This window comes from Pristiophorus japonicus, chromosome 6, assembly GCF_044704955.1.
Source record: "Pristiophorus japonicus isolate sPriJap1 chromosome 6, sPriJap1.hap1, whole genome shotgun sequence".
NCBI classification, from domain to species: Eukaryota; Metazoa; Chordata; class Chondrichthyes; family Pristiophoridae; genus Pristiophorus; species Pristiophorus japonicus.
In genome coordinates, this window is record NC_091982.1 from 232,445,602 (window position 1) to 232,473,212 (window position 27,611).

The window sequence follows — 27,611 nt, forward strand, 5'->3', positions numbered from 1 at the left end:
CGGTGGGGCGGCGCTGGCTGATTGACAGGGGGCTCGGCCATACAGGCCGGCCGCCTGCCACCTCCCAGCTAATGGGAGCGCGGGGGAGGCGGGACTCCCGGCACGCACGGCGTCAGACACAACAAATAGATACACTTGTGGTAGCCAATCGGGTATTAATTACCATTCCCGCCCTGGGACATTCTTAACACAGAGGATGTTGCTACCTGCATTCCTTGCAAATATTGAGACACATGATAAAACATTGTCTCTGTACCTGTGTTCATGTTGGTGCATCTTGTCTCTCCTGGGAGCTGCTGATCCATGCTGCAGGAGGGGTGTAGGGCTGAAATACAGAAGCATAGAAAATAGGTGCAGGAGTAGGCCATTCGGCTCTTCGAGCCTGCACCACCATTCAGTTTGAACATGGCTGATCATTTTTTGCAACTTCAGTACCCCATTCCTGCTTTCTCCCCATACCCCTCTATCCCTTCAGCCGTAAGGGCCACATCCAACTCCCTTTTGAATATATCTAACGAACTGGCCTCAACAACTTTCTGAAGTAGAGAATTTCACAGGTTCACCATTCTCTGAGTGAAGAAGTTTCTCCTTATCTCGGTCCTAAATGGCTTACCCCCTAACCCTTCGACTGTGACCCCTGGTTCTGGCCTCGATTTCCCCTCTCCCCCCGCCACCCTCCAGACAGACAGGAGAGGGTAGGGGTGGGGGAGTTTTTAAAAAAAAGAATGAGTAAACGGACTCCACTCCTGTCCATTTAAATTCATACAAACCAAAAGCAGGCCGTCGACGCAACTTTAAATCCAATTTCATATCCAGTTCCAAATTCTACTTTGCATTCCCACGGATGTTTTAGTTTAGCCTTTCAAATGGGGCAGTCGCATGCCTTCTGGCCCTCCGAAATCGTAGAGCCCTAGACGATCTGTTATTTGCCAATCCATAGTATGATTTATTATGCTAAAGACGGGTCAGCCAGTGACTCAGCGGGGAGCACTCTTGCCTCGAAGTCAGAAGGTTGTGGGTTCAGGTCCCACTCCAGAGCCTCGAGCACATAAATCTAAGCTGATACTCCAGTGCGGTGCTGAGGGACTGCTGCACTGTTGGAGGTGCTATCTTTCTGATGAGAAATTAAACAGAGGGTCATAGAAACATAGAAAATAGGTGCCGGAGTAGGCCATTCGGCCCTTCGAGCCTGCACCACTATTCAGTATGATCATGGCTGATCATGCAACTTCAGTACCCCATTCCTGCTTTCTCTCCCTACCCCGATCCCTTTAGCCGTAAGGGCCACATCTAAACTCCCTCTTGAATATATCTAATGAACTGGCCTCAACAACTTTCTGTGGTAGAGAATTCCACAGGTTCACAATTCTCTGAGTGAAGAAGTTTCTCCTCATCTCGGTCCTAAATGGCTTACCCGTTATCCTTAGACTGTGACCCCTGGTTCTGGTTCCTGACATCGGGAACATTCTTCCTGCATCTAACCTGTCCAATCCCATTAGAATTTTATGTGTTTCTATGAGATCCCCTCTCATTGTTCTAAATTCCAGTGAATATAAGCCTAGTCAATCCAGTCTTTCTTCATATGTCAGTCCTGCCATCCTGGGAATCAGTCTGATGAACCTTCACTGCACTCCCTCAATAGCAAGAATGTCCTTCCTCAGATTAGGAGACCAAAACTGAACACAATATTCAAGGTGTGGCCTCACCAAGGCCCTGTACAACTGCAGTAAGACCTCCCCTGCTCCTATACTCAAAACCTCTTGCTATGAAGGCCAACATGCCATTTGCCTTCTTCACAGCCTACTGTACCTGCATGACAACTTTCAATGACTGTGCCTGGATTTTTCCTCCCTTTGGCAATTCTTCAAATCATAGACATTTACGGCACAGAAGGAGGCCATTCGACCCATCGTGTCTGTATGAGCCCAGAGAACAAATGCTACCAGGCAATTGGGCCTGATGTTATAGTGAGCACCAATTAAATCATCAATAGATACCAGTTCATTGAGCTGCTCCACTCAACAGACTGATGACTGGATTTCAATTGTCCTGGCCAATATTTATCCCTCAACATCAGTAAAACAGATTATCTGGTTATTATTGCATTGCTGTTTGTGGAGCTTGCTGTGTGCAAATTGGCTGCCGGGTTTCCTGCATGATAACAGTAACTACATTTCAAAAAGTACTTCAGTGGCTGTACAGCAGTCACGAAAGGCACTATAGAAATCCAGGTCTTCTTCAGTAGAATACAAATTATTAACAGCATTAACAATGTCCCTGTACCTCCTTCAAAACAGAAAAACAAAGGATATATTTTTGCTTGCTGGTAAATTTTAGGTTTTCCTACCCACTGGTTGAAGATTCTAATGGCACCAATGTTTGCTAAAAATGAACTAATTTTAAGCTATATTTATTATTCCAAAATTTGTCATGATTTACATACTTTGAAAGTTGACGAGGAATACGGAATGTGTTGTATTAATAGGCGCATGGCCAAAAACACTCCAACGAGCAGGTTGATAAAATAGTCAAAACTACAGACAGTGGAAGGTCTTACATTCCATTGAATGTGCTCTTCGAGGTTTCAAATATGTATGTTAATTAAACTCCTTCATACTGCTATGTTCGTATGTTCAGTAAACAACATATCTTACCAGATAGGCTTCCAGAAAATGGGCAAATCAAATACGCAGGGATCTGGATAGATGGGCTGATGAGTGGCAAATGGCATTTTAATACCGGTTCATACCAGGGAAGGAAACTAACTGGCAGTGTAAACGAAATAGCTCTCGGCTACAGGGATACTCGATTTTAAAATTCTCAACCTTGTTTTCAAATCCTTCCATGGCCTCACCCCTCCTTATCTCTAACCTCCAGCCCCACAACCCTCCGAGATCACTGCTCCTCCAATTCTGGCCTCTTGCACATCCCTGATTTTATTGCTCCAGCATTAGTGGTCGTGCCTGCAGCTACCCAGGCCCTCAACTCTCATTTCCTCCCTAAACCTAAAAACTTGATGTGGTCATTTATTTAATTTGTTTGTGGGACCTACAAAAGCTGCCACGTTTCCTACATTGCAACAGTGACTACATTCATTGAATGTAAAATGCTTTGGTACGTCCTGAGGTTGTATATAAATGCAAGTTCTTTCATTCTTTAACACTCCTGAGCATTGAGGAAAGCAGAGCCTAGGATTGTGTACTCTGGAGAAAAGAAGGCTAGTGGGAGACATTATTCAAGTATTTCGGATTCTTCAGCGAATAGGTAATTGAACCCTGAGATTGCCACAAACTCTAGAACTCGGGCTCAAGCTTAGAAAAGGGAATGTGCACACAGATTTTAGAGTTAACTATTTTATGCAGAGGGTAGTGAAAATGTGGAATAGATTATCCAAGGAGGAAGATAATGTGGAAAAGTTTAAAGAATTAGATATTTGAGGGAATGAGTGATTTAGAGGTATTAGTTATTGGGACCAGCCAGATGGACTGCAGTCTTTTTTGGTCCTGTACTTATATTCCTATATTGTTTATAATCACTACTCACCCACCCTTCAATGTGAACTTTGCATCTGGTTCTCTTCTCATCCCTTTTTCTTTTCGTTTGATTTTACGCCTGTATATCTTTCAGTCTTCAGTTCTGATAAATGCTACAGACCTGAATTGTCATAACCTGTCTTTTGTCTTCACAGGTGCTGCTTGGCCTGTTGTCCGCTGATTGCAGTGCGGGCAGGTACAGCAGGAGTGGCAAGGTCGGGGCGAAGGAGCGGCAAGAGTTCGCAGAGGGATGTGATCGGGGTCCAGGAGAGGCGTGAATTTGGGGCCCAGAAGAGGCGAGGGCCCAGGAGCAGCATGGGCCAGCCCACACAGTGACATGTGTGCACACTAGTTCTGTGCAGCAGAGCTGGTCTCCAGTAAGTCTTGGGTAATCCTTGCCACTGGACCAAAGACCTAGCTCTGTCAAGCCGGTGTGGTGGCTGGTGTGCAACGGCCACCCCACGTTAAAAAAATCCACGCACAGGGGCATCTTCCACCCTTCAGAATGTAGTTCGGGACCTGGAATATTCGGTCCTTCATTGAAACACCTGTGAACTCATCCCTTTTTGGCGTGGAAGCAAGTCATCCTCGCTGCGAGGGACTGCCTATGATGATGATGTGTATTTCCAGCATTTTCTGCTTTTATTTCAAATTTCTAGCATTTGCAGTTTTCCTTTTTTATTGAGCTGTGTTTTTTCAGTTTTGACAAAAAACATTACATTGCAAGAGCGAGACCCAAGGCACACCAATATAAAAGCACAGCTTTGCATCTTTCATTTAGTATAGGCCAAAAGAGCGTTCTTCTTGGTTGTATTCATACTTCATCTATCATTAGCTTGTGTGTAAACTGTAAAACAAAAACCCTTATTCAGGAATTTAGACTTTTTTCATGTCAAACATTATCCAGATCCAAGAAAGACCTGTGCTTGTATTTATTTTATAAATTCTAGTCAGGTTTTTCAGTTGTCGACACAAAAACATACATTTCACCACGATAAGTGCAATATTTATTTCCTGTATACAAGAACATGTTTGAAGTATGAGGCTTAAAATAGATAACCAAAGCATACATAATAAGTGTTGTAAATGCAGGTGTATTGATTATGCCCGCAATTAGAATGTATGCTAACAGTAATGTTGTCATTCTGGACTTTACATGTTCACTTTTAGCATCAACCAGAGTTGCATCCATTTAAAACTGTGGCTTTCCTGGAGTTGACGAACTTGGGAGTTCTTCATTAAATCCTTGGTTTGTCTCGATAAAAATGAAAATAAAACTGAATCAATTGAAAACCTTTACCAGACAGTACATATTCACACTTGGCACAGTGAACTTTTTCCCTCTTTGGCTCTAGTTCAAGTCATTGTTTTAATTCAATTGCTACTAACATTCATGTCAGTGGAAATGTTCTCCTGATTCACTATCAAAACTCGTCATAATTTTTAACACCTCTATTAAATCTCCTCCTGCCTTCTCTGCTCTGAGGAGAATACCAGCTTCTCTAAACTCTCTACACACATAATATAGCACGCACAAGTCACAGGGAAGATATACGCCATGTATCGGGCTAATCTTATGAGCAAGGTTTCTCACCAGCAGGTTGGATTTTTTAAATGACCCTTAAAACACAAAAATTATATACCATTTATATTGCTGCTGCACACACCTAAAATTATTGAAAAATTAATACCACTTGCAGTATCTACAGCTTATCCTGAGCTAAAACACTAGTTCTTTTCCATAGTAGGAATATAGGTTACCCAGCTTACAATGTGCACAAACAGGAGCTGAACCATGCAGAAGGAGCCATGGTTCCACACATGAACAAACTGGAGGCTTCTCTCCAGGATGTGCTATACCTATAAAATCACTTCTGAATTAAAGGTTATTTTCATATTAAATATTTTTTGTCTGAATTAAAGCAGCAGGAGCTTATGGCCATAAATAGAATAAATTTGTATGTTTGTAAGAATCAGTTAGCACAATCCACAATGTTATGCTACAGTAATTGAAAGAAAACACAAGTGAAGGCACTTTGTCGATATAAATTGTCAATATAAAAATTCTTGCAAGTCTTCCAAATGCCAAAAGCATTATAGAGTCATCGAATCATAGAATGGTTACAGCACACAAGGAGGCCATTCGGCCCATCGAGCCGTGCCTGCTCTCTACAAGAGCACTTCAGCCAGTCCCATTCCCCCGCCGTTTCTCCGTAGCCCTGCAGATTTTTACCTTCGAGTATTTATCCGACTCCTTTTTGAAAGCCACAATTGAATGTGCCTCCACCACCCTTTCAGGCCGGGCATAACCACTGTTCAGACTATCTAACCTCACTGGGGTAGATGTAGACTTTGTGCAATAGTGTAGAACGGGTGACAGTGAGTCGGACAGACTACTTTACAGCTTTTCTGATTTTTACTTCCATTGAAATCAATGCAAATAAAATTTGAGGGAGGTGTAAAACAGGTTGCTGATTTGGTACACACTAGCCCACAAAGTCAAAATAAGAAAGCCAATCATTTCCTGCTGGTTTTTATGACCTTGATAAATTCACCTCTAACTAAGGACAAGAACAGGGAATGCACAACCAGCTGCCAATCTACAAAGACTTTCTTCAACAGTTACCATCAGGTCAGATAAACACACAGCTCCATTTTACCAACTGAACATCACAACCACCCAGCTCCAGATCCTAGTGTGAGCAACACTAAGGGAGATCAGGTAGCAGTTAAAAATATTTGAAGAGCTTTGTGGGCAGAAACATTTCTGCAGCATAGTCATTGCAGTTTTACATTGATGGATGTTTTAGTTGTAGCATTTACCGTGTTATACCTCTTGCTTCTTAATGAATCCAAACCTGGAATCAATCTGGCTTTTCGTTCTTTCCAAGTGATCTCTAATCAAATCTGTATCCTATAAAGTGAAACAAATAAGGTCAATCATTATACAACTGCATGTCAGACACTATATTGAAGTAAGTTACGGCTCTCTAAGAAAGTACTGGCAAACAAATGTTTCTTGTTTAAAATAAAATTACCACCATTTTAAGGGAATACATCTGGATAAGATTACAATGGCCTTATCTTTATCTTTATCAATGCTACAATATTAACATTGCTCCTCTGAACTTTACTGTCTTGCTCTAAATCTTACTCCTTAAGCATCGTGTTGAAATCAAGACTTTCCAAACTATTTAACTTAAACTCATCCTTTCACAGGATACAAAATTAGTGGAATTCTTTACATCCTTCATTCCTTCTACAATCTGCAGATGTTTTAAGACCAAGCTTAGCAGCCCTAATCACTACTTTTTCTCCTACTCTTTTCAACCATAGTAGCGCCCTAGACTTTGGATCTTGGCCCTTCATTTAGGTTAATCAAATTTACAAAGGTCTATTTGTATAGATATACCTTCCCACCTAGACTGAAAAAACAACCAAATAGAATTTTGCATATTGCGTCTGTGTACATATACCTTACTTTTTTTCCTGTTTTATTTTTTCTTTCAGACTCGGTTCAAAAAAATCTGTAGGCCTTACTGCCCACATCTGAAACATGGGGAAGTTTAGATTTAAATTCCATCATTCTCGCATTGAAAACTTTCCTTCAGCAGCAGAAAGTTTTTAAATTCTTAGCTGCTATTGGGCTGGGCGACAGAGTGACTGTGCTATTGAAAGTAAGTTTTGGAATCCTTTGTGCCCTTAAAATAGGCAACGCATAAACTATTTGCCTTTTTTGATGTGCCTTACAAGTGAAGTCACACTTTGTGTCAGCATCGAGAACAGGCTAACTGCAGAGCAATGTGCTGTACAATGTCCGGTACTTTTCAAAATAATGAAGTTCTAAATTGGACAAACCTACAATTAATTTCACTCAAAAGATTTATGAAGATGAAGGAGAACTTTTGCAGCCAATATTGGGGGCTAGGAATCCATTTAGAACCATTGTTGTGGGGTTACTGATGCCTGACAGTAGTGGGGAAAATGTTGGAATCAATCATTAAGGATGAAATAGCAGCGCGTTTAGAAAGCAGTGACAGGATCGGACCAAGTCAGCATGGATTTATGAAAGGGAAATCATGCTTGACGAACCTTCTGGAATTTTGAGAGGATGTAACTAGCAGAGTGGACAAGGGAGAACCAGTGGATGTGGCTTTTGACAAGGTCCCGCACAAAAGATTGATGTGCAAAATCAAAGCGCATGGTATTGGGGGTAATATACTGACGTGGATAGAGAACTGGTTGGCAGACAGAAAGCAGAGAGTCGGGATAAACGGGTCCTTTTCAGAATGGCAGGCAGTGACTAGTGGAGTGCCGCAGGGCTCAGTGCTGGGACCCCAGCTCTTTACAATATACATTAACGATTTAGATGAAGGAATTGAGTGCAATATCTCCAAGTTTGCAGATGACACTAAACTGGGTAGCGGTGTGAGCTGTGAGAAGGACGCTAAGAGGCTGCAGGGTGACTTGGACAGGTTAGGTGAGTGGGCAAATGCATGGCAGATACAGTATAATCTGGATAAATGTGAGGTTATCCATTTTGGGGGCATAAACACGAAGGCAGAATATTATCTGGATGGCGGCAGATTAGGAAAAGGGGAGGTGCAACGAGACCTGGGTGTCACAGTTCATCAGTCGCTGAAAGTGGGCATGCAGGTACAGCAGGTGATGAAAAAGGCAAATGGCCTTCATAGCTAGGGGATTTGAGTATAGGAGCAGGGAGGTCTTACTGCAGTTGTACAGGGCCTTAGTGAGGCCTCACCTGGAATAGTGTGTACAATAGTGGTCTCCTAATCTGAGGAAGGATGTTCTTGCTTATGAGGGAGTGCAGCGAAGGTTCATCAGACTGATTCCAGGGATGGCTGGGCTGTCATATGAGGAGAGACTGGATCAACTGGGCCTTTATTCACTGGAGTTTAGAAGGATGAAAGGGGATCTCATAGAAACGTATAAGATTCTGATGGGACTGGACAAGTTAGATGTGGGAAGAATGTTCCCGATGTTGGGGAAGTCCAGAACCAGGGGACATAGTCTTAGGATAAGGGGTAGGCCATTTCGGACTGAGATGAGGAGAAACTTCTTCACTCAGAGAGTTATTAACCTATGGAATTCCCTGCAGCAGAGAGTTGTTGATGCCACTTCATTGGATATATTCAAGAGGGAGTTAGATATGGCCCTTACGGCTAAGGGGATCAAGGGGTATGGAGAGAAAGCAGGAAAGGGGTATTGAGGGAATGATCAGCCATGATCTTATTGAATGGCGGTGCAGGCTCGAAGGACTGAATGGCCTACTCCTGCACCTATTTATAATGTTTCTATGACATCCTTAAGGATTTCCTGTTCCTTCCCTCCAGTTATCATTTTACTAATGGACTTTGGCAGAATGGAGGACCTGCCCTGATACAGTTCAATTAACAACTTTCAGAACAGGCCTTTGGAGTAATTATTGGTATAGTAACATTGAATTTTACCAAGGTGTTCTCCCTTTCTGCCTCAGATTCTGACCTGATTTGCCCCATCATCTCTCCATTGTTAATATGTGACGAGAGAATGTAAGACTTTGATAGCAAAGATATAGGAGAATACATATGGTTACCTAGTTCAGTAATATGCAAAATCTATACCTGTCAGTAACTTAAATTGTATTATGAAAGAAAAGCATCCTACTTTCTTCAATTGAGGAATCGCTCCATGAGATTAGGAATTTAAAGTAAATTTGTGGTGAATTACAGTCAATTTTGTGTTTTTGGAGAACTGGCTCATTGCTACCCTACCACATTTCATCTATGAATCCCAACCAAAAAAACGACTTTGTTGTCCCAGATAAAGCTGGATTTTAACAGATTCCAACACCAGATTCTCTCACAAGCCAACTTACTTACCTCTTGCAGGCCGCACACATTGGACCCACTAGCATTGGGAGCTGCGGAATTATTGTTGATAAAGCTTGTGACACTGATGTTTCTGTATATGTGGTGTCCTAGTTTTTCATCGTTTTCCTCAGAATCTGATGCATATCTTATAAGTGCAATCCTCGATGTATCAATGTGATAGGGGAATCTTAAGTTTGTATGGAATGGCCTGGTTAGAAACTGAAAGCAAGGGTTTATGTTAAACTTAAGATAGAACATGTTCAAATATTAATTAATCCCACACTTGAGTTGGCAATGAGTAATTTCATTTTTGTGGATAATTGTCTTCCCTTTTGTCATGTATATATGCTTGGGTTTACTAGCCACCAGGTGGCACCACTGTTGGAGGTCACTGGGCTGTGCGCACGTATAAAAGGCCAGCCATCTTGTAATGTAATCACTTTGGGCCCTAATAAAGTACAGCCAGGTTTGTACCTGTTAGGAGTTTACTGTATTGTCTAGTGAGTTATTGCATACACAACACCTTTGATCAGCATTTATTTAGCATAACAGTTGTGTGCATTTCAGACCATTGCATATTATATTCCACTGTGATTTAGTTTTATTTTGATTCATTATAATTTAAGACACGACTAAACTGTTTCCACTGGCAGGAGGGTCGGTAACCAAAGGACACAGATTTAAAAGTAATTGGCATACAAGAGGCGAGATGAGAATGCTTTTTTGCGCAGTGAGTTGTTGCGATCTGGAATACACTGCCTGAAAGGGCGGTGGAAGCAGATTGAATAATAACTTTCAAAAGGAAATTGGATAAATACTTGAAGGGGAAAAAATTGCGGGGGAGTGGGACTAATTGTGTGGTTCTTTCCAAGAGCCAGCACAGGCACGATGGGCCGAACGGCCTGCTTCTGTGCTGTTTCATTCTATGATAACAGCGGTACTCCTAATACAATCTAACAGCCACGTTTGGCTTCCTTTCTCTTAGTTAGTGGTGCTCGACTGACCTGGGGCTCTGTATATTTCTGGCCTCTGTTTACAGCCTGCTCAGCTGTGGGATGTTGCCAGGGTTGGAGTTCAGCATTACTCTTTCCTCTGGCTGCCCCACAGAAAAAGCAATGGAATGGAAACCACAGCATAAATAGGTTAAGAGTTCATATATTCTTTAAAAAAAAAGATTTACTGGCCGATATTCTAAAAAGGGCTGTTTTTTTGGTTATTCTCAATGCATTTTTTTTTTAAAAAGGTGAAATTGGAAGCATATGGGATTTTCTATTGAAGTACCCAATTAGCAAAGTTGAGCAGACTGCATATTAGCACAATTCAATTCAGTTACACATATCACAAATGCCTAATTCCTCCTTCACTTACCAACATAACTGCATAGACATAGAACTTCAAAAACAGCGTGATCGTGTTCATGATGCGCTCACGTTTCCAGTTAACGATTATAAATTGTCCGAAAAGGTTACTGATAGGCACTGCAAAGAACCTGTGGGGATGAAAGAAAATCAGATAATGTATACACAGAGGTCGAATAAATTATCATAATTCACAATGTAAAGGTCTAAATTCCAGAGCATTGTGCCCAAGTGGTTAAAATCACAGCTGCCAATAGTGGGACAAGTGAGCAAGAGGTCAGAAACATTTTTTTTTGGTTGGGGAGTGGGGAAATGGGGTTGTAGAGATGGAGTGGGCGAGGCCATAGAGGGATCTAAAGTCAAGGATTTGAATTTAAAACTTGAGGTTTTGGGGGACTGGGAGTCAATGTAGGTCAGCGAGCACTGGGATGAAGGACAAGCAGGAGTGGCTGCCGGATAGGATACAGGCTGAGTTGTGAGTGACCTGAAGTTTACAAGGAGTGGAGGATGACCAGGAGAGCATGAGAGTAATCAAATCTGGAGATGACAAAAGCATGGACGTGGGCTTCAGTGGCAGATGGGCTGAAGTAAGGGTGGAAATGGAATTAGGCAGTCTTTGTGATTGAAAAGACATGCGGTCGGAAGCTCAGATCGGGGTCAAAAAGGACGCAAAGGTTGTAAGCAGTCTAACTGAACCCAAAACAGTGGTTGGAGTTAGTGACAAAAGTACAGAGTTTGTGCGGCAGCCGAAAATGATGGCTTTGGTCTTCCTCATGGTTAACTGGAGGAAATTGTGACCCATCCAAGTCTGGATGCTGGATGAACAATGTGACAGCACAGAAGTGGTGGAGAGGCAGAGCTGGGTATCATTAGCATAGATGTGAAAACTGACTCCATGCCTGTGGATGTTGTGGCCAAAGGGCAGCATGAGAAAGAAGAGGGGTTATGGATGGTTCCTTGGAGGAATTCCATAGGTGTCGGCGTGGAAAAGAGAAGGCATTGTTAGAGATGTGACCTTCCTCCTACTTCCTCAATGCATTCCCTTAACCAACACCACCAAAAACAGAAGATGGGGTCATTGATCATATTAGTATTTGTGAGCTGCAATTGAATACATAAGGGTGGAACCAAGTAAGGACATGCCACTGTACTGGACAATGGACGGAAAGTGTTGGAGGAGGTTGAGTGATCAACCAATGTCACAAGACATTAAAAAAAAAAGTAAATTGTGGTACTCTTGGTGTTGTGGGAGGGGTGGAAACCTGTTTAGAACACAAGAACATAAGAACTAGGAGCAGGAGTAGGCCATTTGGGCCCTCGAGCCTGCTCCGCCATTCAATAAGATCATGGCTGATCTGATCCTGGCCTCAATTCCACATTCCTGCTCGCTCCCCATAACCCTTGACTCCCTTATCGTTCAAAGCTCTGTCTATCTCCACCTTAAATATATTCAATGACCCAGTCTCCACAGCTCACTGGGGTAGGGAATTCTAAAGAATCATGACTCTCAGAGAATTAATTCCTCCTCACATCAGTTTTAAATGGGCGACCTCTTATTCTGAAAATATGCCCCCTAGTTCTAGATTCCGTCATGAGGGGAAACATCCTCTCTGCATCTACCCTGTCAAGCCCCTTCAGAATCTTATATCTTTGAATAAGATCACCTCTCATTCTTCTAAACTCCAATGAGTATAGGTCCAATCTGCTCAACCTTTCTTCACAAGACAATCCCTTCATCTCAGGAATTAACCTAGTGAACCTTCTCTGAACTGTCTCCAATGCAAGTATATCCCTCCTTAAATAAGGAGACCAAAACTATATACAGTACTCCAGGTGTGGTCTCACCAACACCCTGTACAGTTGTAGCAGGACTTCCCTACCTTTATACTCCATTAGGCCAACATTTTATTTGCCTTCCTTATTACTTGCTGTACCTGCATGCTAACTTTTGTGATCCATGTACAAGGACCCCCAGACCCCGCTGTACTTCAGAATTTCCCCATTTAAATAATAATTTGTTTTTTTATTTTTCCTATCAAAGTGGATATCCTCACATTTTCCCACATTATACTCCATCTGCCAGATGTTTGCCCACTCACTTAGACTATTTATAGCTCTTTGCAGATTCTTTGCATCCTCCACACAATTTGCTTCCCACCTATCTTTGTATCAAGAACAAATTTGGCTACACTACACTCGGTCCCTTCATCCAAGTCATTAGCATAAGACTGTAAATAGTTGAGGCCCCAGCATCGATTCCTGTGACACCCCACTAGTTATAGTTTGCCAACCTGAAAATGACCCATTTGAAGGGATTCAAAAGGAATTGTGGGAGATAGGCACTTATCTGGGAGACAACGACACATTTGAGGATAAAGGAAAGGGAGGCGGAGATGAAAAGTAATTTGCAAGGAATGGGGTCAAGGGTGGATTTTTTGAAGAGTGGGTGATTGTGATTTTTAAAAGGGAGGGGAAAAGTGAAAGAAAGAACTTGCATTCATATAATCATGACCTCAGGACATCCCAAACTACTTCACAGCCAATGCAATACTTTTGAAATATAGTTTCATAATGTAGGCAAACACTACAGCCTATTTGAGCTCAGCAAAGTCCCACAAACAGCAATGAAATTAATGGCCATATCATCTGTTTTTGGTGGTGTTGGTTGAGGGAATGTATTGAGGAAGCAGGAGGTAGGTCTCATGGGCAAGATGAGCTTGGAGAGGGGAATATGGGAGAGAGAGAGAGAGATAGGGATTCAGAAATAGTTTTGAAGGTCAGGTGAAAGCAGTTAAATTGTCTTTATCGAGGAAATGAAAAAAATACGTAATCTCCTCACACTTGTTAGAGATGAGCATGGTGCGGGCAGGAGAGAGGAGTTTAAGGATAGTTGGTTGTGGAGAAAAGGTATCTGAAGTCTTTGCCCTTCAGGAGTTTGGGGGGGGGGGGGGCAGGGGTGCTTGGCAGAGGTGAGCAAGGCCTAGCTAGTATGGCTTGATATAGTCCAGCTTGATGGATGGCTAAGCCATTCACCAAATATGCTCCCTAGTTTGCTCTAAACTTGGATTCATCACTATTTTGTCTCTTGTAGTGTATCACTACATTTAGTTCGACAGTGGATTGCCTTACGTGACTGATCGTGATACGTAGGCCTACTGCAGACTCATTCAAAGGCCTGGAGTTTGCTCTGTGGGCGTAACCCAGAGGTTAGACCCACAATAGTGCCCATTTCCCAATGTCAAGTTACGTCCAAATATACTCCCAGACTTAAAATGGAAAAAAAATCAGCGTCAATAATCAGGGCTGAAGGGAAGTGCCAGGCTCACATATCTTGTCTCAACTCATCTAACCATCATTTCGGCACAGCATGTTTAGGAACCTACAACCAGGAAGCTTTTCAATTTTTAACGTGGCATACTTGTGGTGTATGTAGCATACAAATCACTGACTCCACACGGTCTGGTGTAAATCTAACTGCTGTGACCTTCGCCCTTTATTGTTCAGCTCCAGAGTGCCTCTCAGGTGTGGTGGTCACCCTTATATAGTGCCTATTCTAGGCACTTCCAGGTTTCCCACCACAGCGCCCTCTGTGGTGTGGCATAGTGCTTACATTACATTTAAGGTACCAGGACGATACACACATCATTACATATCACACTTGTCCAACGGACGGCAGGTAGGCATGGACAGCGCGTTAGTGTGGTACATATTATCTGGTACATTAACTAGTTATTGACTAGTAACGGATCCTTGATTTCCTTGTTAGCCCTCATCATTAACTGTACTTCATCCATTATTTTACACAAATACAGTGGCCATTCAGCATTCAAAAATTAATTCTTATTATAAATTCACCATCTCACATTAACATAGCTCATTTCAGACTCGCTCTGCCTTACAGAAGTCCTTTGTGGGGACCACCTCTTGGTAAGGCCCTTTTAAGACTATCGGGTGTATTTCCTTTTTAAGGCGCCATCTTTGATGCAGGAGGATTTCACGAGGCTTCTCCTTGGGCGCCGCCATCTTTGATGCTCTGCTGCTCTGAACACGATGCCGCCGCCATCTTCTTCTCCACCGCTCCGGATGCCCTCCGCTGTCGCAGCCTCCACTCCCTTCCGCTGCCACCTGACTTGCCGCCTCTCCTGCGGCCGTCGTGGTCTCTCCAGCGGCCGCACTTGCCGCCTCCCCCTTGGCGGCCTCCTATGCGACCGCCGACCTCCAGCTGCTGCCGCCGCCCGACACCAACAGCGCCTCGGCGGGGCCCGCCCAACGGCAACTTCCTCGTCGGGGCTCTTCCGATTCACCGGCCATCCTGGATCCCTCGCACCCCGCCGGCTCACCGCCCCCCCCCACCCCCCACTAGGCCCCTCTGTGCAGGGCTGCTTGCCTGTGGGGGCTGGGGCTGCAGGGTCTCTGTGAGATCCGGACCTGGGACTTGCCTGTGGGGGCTGAGGCTGCAGGATCTCTGTGTGAGGTCCTGGCCTGGGCTTGCCTGTGGGGATTAAGGCTGCAGGATCTCTGTGTGAGGTCCGGGCCTAGGATTTGCCTGTGGGTGGATTGAGGCTGCAGCTCCAGCTTGGTCGGCGCTGCTCTCTGGGGACCCGGGGCACGGCAGCACCCCGGGGAGCAGCAGCCTGTGGGGTGATGAAGTCTTCCCAGCTCCCACGGACCGTCCCCATCCACCTCCGGCCGAGGAGTGTCGGCCCATCGCCTGCAACGACCCAAAAAGTTCAACCGTGCGTCTCGTCCCCGTGGCATATCTGCACCATCGCTCTGCCAAGAACAGGTATTAGTTCCCTGGTGTAGGTATGCAGCTTCGCCGTGACCGGGACCAGCTTGGGTCGTGCAGCTGGGTTAATCCAGTTTATCAAAAGTTCTCCGACTCATCAACGACGGACCCGATCCCGTATCCACTTCCATACTCACTGGGACTCCGTTGATTTTTACTTCACTTATCACTGGGGGTGAATCATCGGTGCACGTATACAGTCCAAGCACCTCATCATCTTCTACCTGCTCCTCGCTGAACAGTGGATCATCCCCCATCTCCTCAGCCACACGGTGAGTCCGATTTCTTTTACACATACACTGAAGGTGGCCTTTCAGGTGGCAGGTATTGCATGTATACTCCGCAAACCTGCACCGGTGAGCCCCATGGCTTCCTCCACAGCGCCAGCATGGTGCTGCTTGATTGACCCCCCTTGGCGGACTCTGAGCTCCAGGATCCCGAGGTCCGTGCTCTCTGCCCCGGGCAGAGCCACGTTCTGCAGTTTTGTCCATGGTGGGCGCTATCCTGTGGACAGTGCCTGCCGGGTTCAAGACTGTGTGGATTATTTGCTTGGTGCTGCAAGTCGAGGTCATGTATGCCCGGCTGATGGTGATAGCCTTTGTCAGAATGACTGTGGGTTCCGTGGCTAGCAGCTTGTGAAGGAGGCCCTCGTGGCCAATCCCCATAACGAAAACGTTCCGTAACACCTCATCAAGGTGTGTGCCAAAATCACACGGCGCCGCGAGTCTCCTGAGGTCCGCAGCATATTTGGTGATATCCTGGCCCTCGGGTTTGCAGTGATGGTAAAATTTGTATCTGGCCGTGAGGATGCTCTCCTTCGGTTTCAACTGGTCACGAATGAGTTCAGTCAGCTCCTCGTATGACTTGTGCCTGACGCTCCCGGGTGCCAGCAAATCCCTGACGAGACAGTAAAACTCATCTCCACAACTGGAGAGCAATATCGCCTTACGCTTATCTTTCATTGCGTCAGTGTCCTCCGTCAGGTCATTTGCTGTGAAGTAGTACTCGAGCCTTTCCATCAAGACCTCCCAAACATTGCCCACGGTAAAATCCTGTAGCGAGCCCAGAGTAGCCATGGTTGCGTGGAGTTCGTCCGCTTCCTTGTCGCCAATGTGGTGTATGTAGCACACAAATCACTGACTCCACACGGTCTGGTGTAAGTCTAACTGCTGTGACCTTCGTCCTTTATTGTTCAGCTCCAGAGTGCCTCCCAGGTGTGGTGGTCAGCCTTATATAGTGCCTGTTCTAGGTACTTCCAGGTTTCCCACCACAGAGCCCTCTGTGGTGTGTCATAGTGCTTACATTACATTTAAGGTACCAGGACGATACACACATCATTACATAACAATACTTATGCCATAAAAATGCATTAAAAGAAACAGAAAATATAGAGCAAGTCTCAGTAAGGATAATTTTTTAAAAAACACTCAAGGAATTGCAATAAAACTCCAGATGAATGACTTTCTTTCCTGAAAATCTGGTCAAAGACTTGAAAAAGATTTGGATTTATATAGCACCTTTCATGACCACCGGACATCTCAACGTGCTTTACAGCCAATTAAGTACTTTTTGGAGTGTAGTCACTGTTGTAATGTAGGAAACACGGCAGGCAATTTGCGCACAGCAAGCTCCCACAAACAGCAATGTGATAATGACTAGATAATCATTTTTTGCTCTGTTGATTGAGGGATAAATATTGGCCAGGACACAGAGGTTATCTCCCCTGCTCTTCTTCAAAATAGTGCCATGGGATCCTTTACGTCCACTTGAGAGCAGACGGGACCTTGGTTTAACGTCTCATCCGAAAGACGGCACACCTCTGACAGTACAACACTCCCTCAGCACTGTACTGGAGTCACAATGTGAGGAGACCCTCCGACCAAGCTCAATTGGAGGTTGAGGGTGTGGCCAGTGTTATGTATGTAACTATGTAATACTAGCCACCAGAGGGCACGACTGTTGGAGTCCTAATGGTCACCTGCATACACGTGCAGGGCCAGTATAAAAGGTTGGCTGCCATGTTGTTTAGGCACTCTGGAGTTGTAATAAAGAAGACTACAGTCACACTAAGTTTAGCTCACAGTACTCAGCCTTGTGGAGTTCTTCCATACATAAGTCAGTTTTGTGAGCACAGATTTGTTCGGGCGGAGGTTTTGATGACTGGTCATAAAAAGATCAAGAATACTTGGCCATATTGTAGTTATGCATGTAACTCATGGACAAAAATTCTGCAATCTTTTAGGACAAGCAATTGGCTTGCGTTCAGAATATGGGTATATCTTGGCGTAATAACGGAGGAATCTCCAGGCCATTATATCTATATCCGAAGGAAAAAAACTGACTCAGATGAATATTATCTTATGTTGCAAGCTGTTGTTGAGCAAGGACACCAAGGGATATGGGGATAGGGCATAAAATGGATTTGAAGTAGATCAGCCATGATCTTACTGAAAGGCAGATCAGGCTCGAGGGGCTGTATTGCCTACTCCAGCTCTTATTTCTTATGTTCTTATGCTCCCATGAACATCTACAAATAAAGAACCATATATTGTGCGAAAGCTGGATTACCTCTATCACGTCTTCAAATGATTCAAAGGTATTTTGAGGTTGCTTTTCCGAGTATTTGTCACATATGCCATCACACATACCATACAACTACATGCAGAAAACCAGAGATACAGCCCCACTCCCCTAAAGTTGTAGAGGCCAGCTGTCTCCATTTATAACACATGTGGCACAATATAATTTGTGTCAGGAAAGCATCACATCAAGGTTACAATTGGGATGCACCAGTGATACTCGGCTCTTTTAAGCTGTCGCTGTCAATGAAATAGCAGCCCACCCTCCTTTAACGGTTTACAGTGAAACCAATTAGCTAATGGGCTGACTCACCATAAGGTGAACGCTGGAAAGAAGAGAAGATAAAATGGCCGTTTCTCAGGGTGGTGCTGCATAATTTTATACGTTGACTGTGAAAACCAAAAGGCAGTAAGAAACTGCAAGGCAGTTACAGCATAGCCAATAGAGGACTCCAACACAGTTTGTACCTTTCCTGGGTCTATAAGCTGCAAATAAAAATGTTCAAACAGAAATGTGTTTTTGGTTATTGCTGAGATTATACATTGTTTTATTTTCTTTTTGCTGTTAAACTGCAATAAATGAAATTTCTTCTCAAACTATGCTCCATTCTATTTTCTGATTCACGTGTGACCAAAAGTGCTTGTCTTCTCATGCCCAACACTCCTTTTACATGAGGCAAGCATTGCTAACTTGTTTTCTAAAGCATTCAACAATTCCTTAAAACCAGCAGTATGGAGCTTCCCTGATGGGTTAATGGGTGCATCATCATCATAGGCAGTCGCTCGAAGCGAGGATGACTTGCTTCTACGCCAAAAAGGGATGCGTTCACAGGTGTTTCAATGAAGGACCTAATATTCCGGATCCCGAACTACATCCTGAAGGGTGGAAGATGCCTGTGCGTGGATTTTTTTAATGCGTGGTGACCGTTGTACACCAGCCACCACAGTGGGTACATGCACTGTGTATTTAAATGCTAAGCTGTTTGGGTCAGAAGATTCCAGGCTCCATCTTTAGTTTGTGCTGAGTTAGCTAGCTCAACAGTTTTGGTGCTGGAGTTAGCATCAGTGCCACAGTGACGTGAAAATTAAGCAAGAACGCTACTCCCTTGGCCCTTGGTGGAAAATGCGTGTCTGGATATCAGATGAGCACAGGTTGGAACTTGACTGTTTTGATCTCCATAGCAAACTAGCCTGGCAACGCACAACATTGAAGCTCATGTCTTAAGAATGGCCACTTAAGTGTGGTATTGAAGGATAGTTGATGCCAGTGGAACCATAGCACGAGGTGAATCTATGGGCTCAATTTTCCCCAATGCTGTTTTTTGGCGTACTGCAAGAGTTACGCCCCTTTTTTTGGGCCCCGACTGCTACAAAGAAATAACTTGCAAGTTTCCCCGTTCTATTTTTTGAATTTGGCACCGTACAGTCTGTCCTTTAGCTTCGGGGGGTGGAGCCTAATGTCTGCGCCAAAAAGATGATGCTCCCCTTCTGCGCATGCGCGAAAAAAAAAGGACGTTTTTGACATGATTGCTGTGGGCACGCATGCCCAGCACAGCTCCCGGTCTGCATTCCACCATTTCTCAAGAGCCAGTTGTATGTGAGAACTTTAATTCTCAGTGGAAAAATCAGAGCTGCAATGCGGCTCAAGGACCAAGAATTTCTTACAGGATGAAGTGGAGGCACTGGTTATTGTAATTGAGATCAGATAGCATGAGCTGGCCACCAGCAGAGGTCACATAGTTTCACCAAAAGAAATAAAGAAACGCTAGAACTAACTTGCAGAAGATTATTATGCAATGGTGACCAGCCCGAGGTCTGGAGGCCAGTGCAAAAAGAAGCGGCAGGATCTTCGTCAAGTAGTTAGTGCAAGTAATATTTTCATTTATTCACTGGAATTACAATTGTAAATGTGACCATCTGTATATGTCCCACCCAGCAGAAAGACACCCTCTGTAAAAAGTTACATTTTCATCTTTACGGAGGAAGGTGGCACATAATAAAAGGGAAAGAACTCGAACAGGAGGAGGCCCGGCAAATCTGCACCCACTGACACCCTTGAAAGAGAGGGTCACTGCTTTGATGGGTCCTGCCCGGAGAAAAGCAACCATGACTGCACAAGCTGGGCCCACACTCAAGGGAGAGGGTAAGTCCTGCAAATTCGAGAGTCTGGCTTTGCTAAATGTTAATTACTGCATGGGCTAGCCATGATTCGGTTCATGGGGATGTCTTCATCAGCTATGCTTCAGTTGATGCAATGTGCTATCATTCATCATGGTCCTTCAGGTTTAGACAGGTTAGATGCAGGAAGAATGTTCCCAATGTTGGGGAAGTCCAGAACCAGGGGTCACAGTCTGAGGATAAGGGGTAAGCCATTTAGGACCGAGATGAGGAGAAACTTCTTCACCCAGAGAGTGGTGAACCTGTGGAATTCTCTACCACAGAAAGTAGTTGAGGCCAGTTTACTAAATATATTCAAAAGGGAGTTAGATGAAGTCCTTACTACTCGGGGGATCAAGGGTTATGGCGAGAAAGCAGGAAGGGGGTACTGAAGTTTCATGTTCAGCCATGAACTCATTGAATGGTGGTGCAGGCTAGAAGGGCTGAATGGCCTGCTCCTGCACCTATTTTCTATGTTTCTATGTTTCAAATTAGCCTGCTGCCTGTGCTGTGTGTGCCTACTCATGCCACCCCACTCCCTCCTCTGCTGCTAACCCTTTGTCTGTTCTGCTATATTTTGCAGAACTTGAGGCCAACCCTGACGATGCAGATGATGATTCAGACGCGGACGAGCCTGAAGAGGAGAACATCTTCCAATCCCATCTTCGAGACAAGGAGTATGGTGGTGAGGGGAGGGAGAGGGGATGGATGAAGCCCCCACTGTTGTACTTACTCTGGAAGAGGTGTAGGTGATGCCCACTGAGGTGCCAGCCCCTGTATTGAGTGGTATGAATGTTGGTGGGACATTCCATGGTCTCCCACAATCCGAGGCTGGGGATTCCAGTGGGGTGCAGTGAGACACACCCAGGGCCGCACCGTCTGAGGCTGCGGGTCCCAGTGGGATGCAGCGAGCCACACCCAGGGTGAGGAGGGGAAGGAGAGCTTGACAGCGCTCTCCTGAGGTGCAGGATCTAACAGATGTAGTTCACATGATGGCAATGACTGCGAGAGCATTGACCTTACACGATCATTCTTGGACACCATCAGTAGGATGGGTGATGAGGTATCGGGACTGTCGGGAGAAGTAACAACACTCTCGTGAGAAATGGGAACACTGTCCGGGAACATGAGGGAGGGAATATCACAGGTAGCTGATGCGCGGTCGGTGAACATGAGGAAGGGAATGTTGTAGGTAGTTGACAAACTGTTGGTGAACATGAGGGAGGGAATGTCGCAGGTAGCTAATGCACTGTCAACTAACATGAGGGAGCGAATGTTGGAGGTCATGGAGACACTGTCAGGGCACATGAGGGAGGGAATGTCGGAGTTAGCTACTGCAATAAGGGAACACGCCCAGACCCCGCGCCCATTGACAGAATCAACTGCCACTCCCACTCCAATCTCCAGACCCAGCATCTGAAAAGGCCTAAGCCGGGCCTTCCACATTACTGCCTACCACCACCACCACCACCACCCCCCCCCCCCCGCCCCCCATCAACAAGTGCGCATTACCCGAGATGTTCGAAAGAATACGCTTGGTACCAACCCGGGAAACGCTGCACCACCGCCTGCGGGCAGGGGTGGAGTCAACAAGAACAAGCGCAGCGGGCGGTCTTAGAATAAGGAGGAAGAGAGATGGGTGCCGCCTTTCTTTGCTGCTGTTGTTTTTGTTATTTTTGTTACTGTTGTAACTGTTCTCAAATTAAAAGTTTTTTGTAAGTTATGCACTGTCCCCCCACCCCCGCTTCATTTGATGCTGCTGCTGCATAGTGCAAGAGTTTTCAACCATTCAGTTCAGCTTCCACACAGCCCCCTATCCCCATCCCGGGCTTCTTTTGAAGCCGAGCCCATATCCGGGCGAGGGACCGATTCTGCCGGCCGACGCTCCGACCCTCGAGCCCAGTTTGGAGACATTCGGTGATGGCGTGGCACTTTGAAAAAAATCAAAAATTAAAGAATTGCATTAAACTTCCATTTTCTGCTTTTAAGTTTGAAAAAATTATGCTTCATGATGCATATTTAATGTGTTCTTGACTCCCTCCAAAACTTCGCCTAAAAACAATGGCGTCTTTCTCCTCCGATTTTTTGATGTGCGCTGGTTTTTCTTAATGCCCAGAAGGTTTTTTGGAAGTGGTCACAAACGCCGTCCGAGGAGAAATGTAAGTTGGCCAAACTTGCATAAATGTGAAAAACTGGCGCAGACATCAGGTTACGCCCCCTATGACGCAAAAAAAAAAACCTAAAAAAATCCTAACTGAGTTACGCTGGTGCACAATCTTTGGGGAAATTTGGAGATTTTAATTTAGGCCAAAAAAAACGGCGCAAATCACTGAGAAAAATTGAGCCCAATGCCTTGGGGAAGGGGATACTTCACTGCAATAGTCTGTTTGTATAAAGTCTAAGTTCTAAATTACAGAGTTAATAAAAGAAATAATTGATTGGTTATTTTGAACCATTTATAATGTAGATATGGATTTAAAATTAATTGGATACTGTAATTCCAAAACAAGGTTGAAGTTCTGTGTAAATATTCACATTTAATACGCTGTGCAATATTGGCATTTGAATGTTTAATATATTCGTATGAAATTTCATTGCCCACTATTTTAACAGAACTGGATTCACAACTCTACTAAAATAGTGGACAAAGGAACTTCATCTGAATGCATTAAACATTCTTTTGCTAAGACTGCGTAGAATAATTTCAAAACTCATATTCTTTAACTACAGGTACTTACGTGTTTCTCATCAATGAAGAACCAGGAGTACATAAGTGCAAAGGTGATCACCAGCAGACAGACAGTGACAGCACTACAATGGTGAATCTTGGTCCTAGTCTCAGAAAAAAGATTACGCAACAGTTGGTTTTAGCGAAATCCACAATATTGTCTCAACGTAGTTCTTGGTACTGTAGTAAATTCCTAATGTTATTTTGTTGACCTATATTTGCAGTACCTACTCTTACACAAATCTTCTGGCAGACTGAGTAGTACAATGAGTTGGAACACAGGGACCTCAGTTCAAATCTAACCTGGGGTGACAGTCTGGGGTCCCAGGAAAATTAATTTTGAGCAGTTTCACCCATTATCTTGTGTATACCAATCCATAGGAAAAGTTGTTCATAATATGGACTAACTGATGGTTTCAAATCAGAGGTCACTTACGAAATGCAGACTTTCACCCCAGGTTAGATGCAATATATATTTTTGTGAGACTAAAGTTAAGTGGCTGGATTTTCGGCTCATTTGTGCCCCAGTTAGCGCCCAGTTAAATGCTGTTTTTGGGCGTTATGCCAGGCATCCAGGTTTTACCGCCCGGCCGGAAGATTCAGCTATTGGTTTGCGTCGATGCAAAAACTTACCGCCCAGCCCTCCAATTTTAGCGTGATGATGACGTCAATGTCGTGCAGCGCTGCGCTAGCGGCCTGGATGGAACATCCGACCTTAACACCCCAGGAAACGCCTGAAAAAAAAAAACAGGTGGTCCCAGGTGCGGCAGGTGGTATTGGCAGCATTTTTAAATGGAGAAATGAGGATCCTACATCGCAGGTCATATTGACTACAATGATTGTGCGCATAATACTGTGTGAAGCTCCAACTTGCAAACTTCACTTTTAGCTGCGATTACAATGCCCTTACAACTTCAGAGAATTTAATGGGGGCATTACTAGTTCGCCAGCATATCATGCTCCATGCTATTGCCAGGCAGTGTCAAGCTAGAGGAAGGACTCTTGGCCATGTCAGCCCATGGATGATATAGAAACATAGAAAAATAGGTGCAGGAGTAGGCCATTCGGCCCTTCAAGCCTGCACCGCCATTCAATAAGATCATGGCTGATCATCCCTTTCCTGCTTTCTCTCCATATCCCTTGATCCCCTTCACCGTAAGAGCCATATCTAACGCCCTCTTGAATATATCCAGTGAACTGGCATCAACAACTCTCTGCGGCAGGGAATTCCACAGGTTAACAACTCTCTGAGTGAAGAAGTTTCTCCTCATCTCAGTCCTAAATGGCCTACCCCTTATCCTAAGACTATGTCCCTTGGTTCTGGACTTCCCCAACATCGGGAGAATTCTTCCCGCATCTAACCTGTCCAGTCCCGTCAGAATCTTATATGTTTCTGAGATCCCCTCTCATCCTTCCAAACTCCAGTGAATAAAGGCCCAGTTGATCCAGTCTCTCCTCATATGACAACCCAGCCATCCCTGGAATCAGTCTGGTGAACCTTCGCTGCACTCCCTCAATAGCAAGAACGTCCTTCCTCAGACTAGGAGACCAAAACTGAACACAATGTTCCAGGTGAGGCCTCACTATGGCCCTGTACAACTGCAGTAAGACCTCCCTGCTTCTATATTCAAGTCCCCTAGCTATGAAGGCCAACATACCATTTGCCTTCTTCACTGCCTGCTGTACCTGCGTGCCCACTTTCAGTGACTGATTAACCATGACACCCAGGTCTCGTTGCACCTCCCCTTTTCCTAGTCTGCCGCCATTCAGATAATATTCTGCCTTCGTGTTTTTGCCCCCAAAATGGATAACCTCACATTTATCCAGATTATACTGCATCTGCCATGCATTTACCCACTCACCTAACCTGTCCAAGTCACCCTGCAGCTTCTTAGCATCCTCCTCGCAGCTCACACCGTCACCCAGTTTAGTGTCATCTGCAAACTTGGAGATATTACACTCTATTCCTTCATCCAAATCGTTAATATATATTGTAAAGAGCTGGGGTCCCAGCACTGAGCCCTGCGGCACTCCACTAGTCACTGCTGCCATTCTGAAAAGGACCCGTTTATCCTGACTCTCTGCTTCCTGTCTGCCAACCAATTCCCTATCCACGTCAGTATATTACCCCCAATACCATGTGCTTTGACTTTGCACAACAATCTCTTGTGCGGTACCTTGTCAAAAGCCTTCTGAAAGTCCAAATACACCATATCCACTGGTTCTCCCTTGTCCACTCTGCCGAGAGGCCGAAGACACCAAGGAGGTGGGCTTGCTCTCCACGGGTTTACAAGCACCAACGCTCAGACCTCCAGCTCTCTGAGGAGCCGTGTGTGAAAAGGCTGCGCATCCGAAAGGAAGTGCTGACAGAGCTATGCCATCTCCTACAGGCAGACCCATGCCTGCACCACTCTGGAGGCAGCCTTCAATTCTCCCCTCAACAGGTTTCCGAATTCATTGTGGTGTGCTGCATGTTGCACAGCTTGGCCATCATAAGGGGCCAGGCATTGCCAGTGGGGATTTGCAGGCCCACCTCAGGAGGACGACGACGATGAAGAGGAGCCTGGCGAGGCCCCCATTGGATAGCCACACCATCCGCAGGGGAGGCAGTGTGGAGATGCTGCCGGATCCACACTCACATGTCGCCAGCTCATAATGGACCGGCTCCTAAATGGAGGAAACTGAAGGATGGAGCTAATACTGGACACGCTATGTGCCCCATAAAGGCACATCCCCGTGAACGTTGGAATGATGCTCAAGACACCAATGGCAAATGATGAGTCATAAGTTTTACTGCAACAGTCACAAAAATACCCCCTACCAAAATAAAACCATTTAATGTACAACGTTATGTTGCAGGGCACTAAACAACAAGGAAACTTCTTTACCGCCGCAAGTTTCGGCTCGGGCACACAAAGTCCATTGTGTAATGCCTGACGTAACGCCAACACTCCTCCAACTTACATTTTTGCCGAAACTTGCAGTCGGAGGCGCAAACTATTTTCAGGTGCTAACTGTAATGCCCCACCTCGAATAATGCCCCAAAATCCAAAATCCAGCCCAAGGCGTGTATTTGAGCTAGAGACCACCCTGCATGTAACCGCTACTACAAACAACCCTTTAGAGTGTTCGATACAGGTGATGGAATCAAAATGTGCAGAAGTACCCCAGCATGGGTAAATTGTCCTATAAAAGGAGAGAGGACATGCTACACTACTCCACTTCAGTGGGTGGTCGTACACAGAATATACGGCACAGAAACAGGCCATTCGGCCCAACCAGTCCATGCCAGCGTTAATGCTCCACTTGAGCTTCCTTCCAGCCTTCCTCATCGAAATCTATGGGCATAACCCTCTATTCCCTTCTCCCTCATATACTTATCTAGCTTCCTCTTAAATGTATCGATACCATGTGCCTCAACTAGCGAGCTCCACATTCTCACCACTCTTTGGGTAAAGAAGTACTTCTGAATTCCCTATTTGATTTCTTGGTGACTATCTTATATTGATGGCCTCTACTTTTACTCTCTATGTCTACTCTCAAAACTTTTCATAATTTTAAACACCTCTATTAGGTCAAGAGAAAAGAGACCCAACCTGTTTATCCTTTCCTGATGGGTATCTCGCAGTTCTGGTATCCTCTCCAGTGCCTCTATATCCTTTTTATAATATGGCGACCAGAACTACACACACTGTGCTCTAACCAAGGTTCAATACAAGCTTGGCATAACTTCTCTACTTTTCAATTTTATTCTTCTGGAATTAAACTCCAGTACTTACTTAAACTTAGAGAATCGCTCCTTTGTACCCTGTCCTACCAGTGGAGAAATATCTGCCTGAACAGTCAATCCTTCTTGTAGCACTTTGCTGCCTGACTACAGAAGAACATAAGAAATAGAAACAGGAGTAGGCCATACGGCCCCTCGAGCCTGCTCCGCCATTCAATAAGATCATGGCTGATCTGATCATGGACTCAGCTCCACTTCCCCACCCGCTCCCCATAACCCCTTATCGTTTAAGAAACCGTCTGTTTCTGTCTTAAATTTATTCAATGTCTCAGCTTCCACAGTTCTCTGAGGCAGCGAATTCCACATTTACAACCCTCAGAAGAAATTCCTCCTCATCTCTGTTTTAAATGGGTGGCCCCTTATTCTAAGATTATGCCCTCGAGTTCTCGTCTCCCCTATCAGTGGAAACGTCCTCTCTGCATCCACCTTGTCAAGCCCCCTCATAATCTTATACGTTTCGATAAGATCACCTCTCATTCTTCTGAATTCCAGTGAGCAGAAGCCCAACCTACTCAACTTTTCCTCATAAGTCAGCCCCCTCATCCCCGGTATCAACCTAGTGACCTTTTCTGAATTGCCTCCAAAGCATGTATATCCTTTCATAAATATGGAAACCAAAACTGCACGCAGTATTCCAGGTGTGGCCTCACCAATATCCTGTATAACTATATAACTGTATAACTATAGCAAGACTTCCCTGCTTTTATACTCCATCCCCTTTGCAATAAAGGCCAAGATTCCATTGGCCTTCCTGATCGCTTCTGTACCTGCATACTATTCTTCTGTGTTTCATGCACAAGTATCCCC

General features: G+C 44.7%; 1 protein-coding gene and 1 long non-coding RNA gene across 8 annotated transcripts in view; one reads left to right on the plus strand and one right to left on the minus strand.

Moving 5' to 3' along the window:
* Positions 1-4,517: 4,517 nt before the first annotated feature.
* Positions 4,518-27,611, minus strand: part of LOC139265989 (transmembrane protein 145-like) — a 69,770-nt gene continuing 46,676 nt past the window's right edge. For 5 of the 6 annotated variants that reach the window (XM_070883687.1, XM_070883689.1, XM_070883686.1 and 2 more), the window contains 6 exons: positions 23,028-23,121; positions 18,446-18,618; positions 10,775-10,895; positions 9,416-9,625; positions 6,367-6,447; positions 4,518-4,788 (listed from right to left, as the gene is read on the minus strand). In XM_070883687.1, the coding sequence (XP_070739788.1) occupies positions 4,726-4,788; positions 6,367-6,447; positions 9,416-9,625; positions 10,775-10,895; positions 18,446-18,618; positions 23,028-23,121 (742 nt within the window). In that variant the 3' untranslated portion in view covers positions 4,518-4,725. Of the gene's footprint in view, positions 4,789-6,356; positions 6,448-9,415; positions 9,626-10,774; positions 10,896-18,445; positions 18,619-23,027; positions 23,122-27,611 lie in introns of all 6 variants that reach the window. The other variant, XM_070883685.1, reaches the window with a different exon arrangement.
* The window catches only part of LOC139265990 (uncharacterized), a 36,428-nt gene continuing 24,449 nt past the window's right edge, over positions 15,633-27,611 (plus strand). Inside the window, exon 1 of one of the 2 annotated variants that reach the window (XR_011593667.1) lies at positions 15,633-15,825. This is a non-coding gene — a long non-coding RNA (uncharacterized lncRNA). Of the gene's footprint in view, positions 15,826-23,024; positions 23,109-27,611 lie in introns of those variants that run through there. The other variant, XR_011593668.1, reaches the window with a different exon arrangement.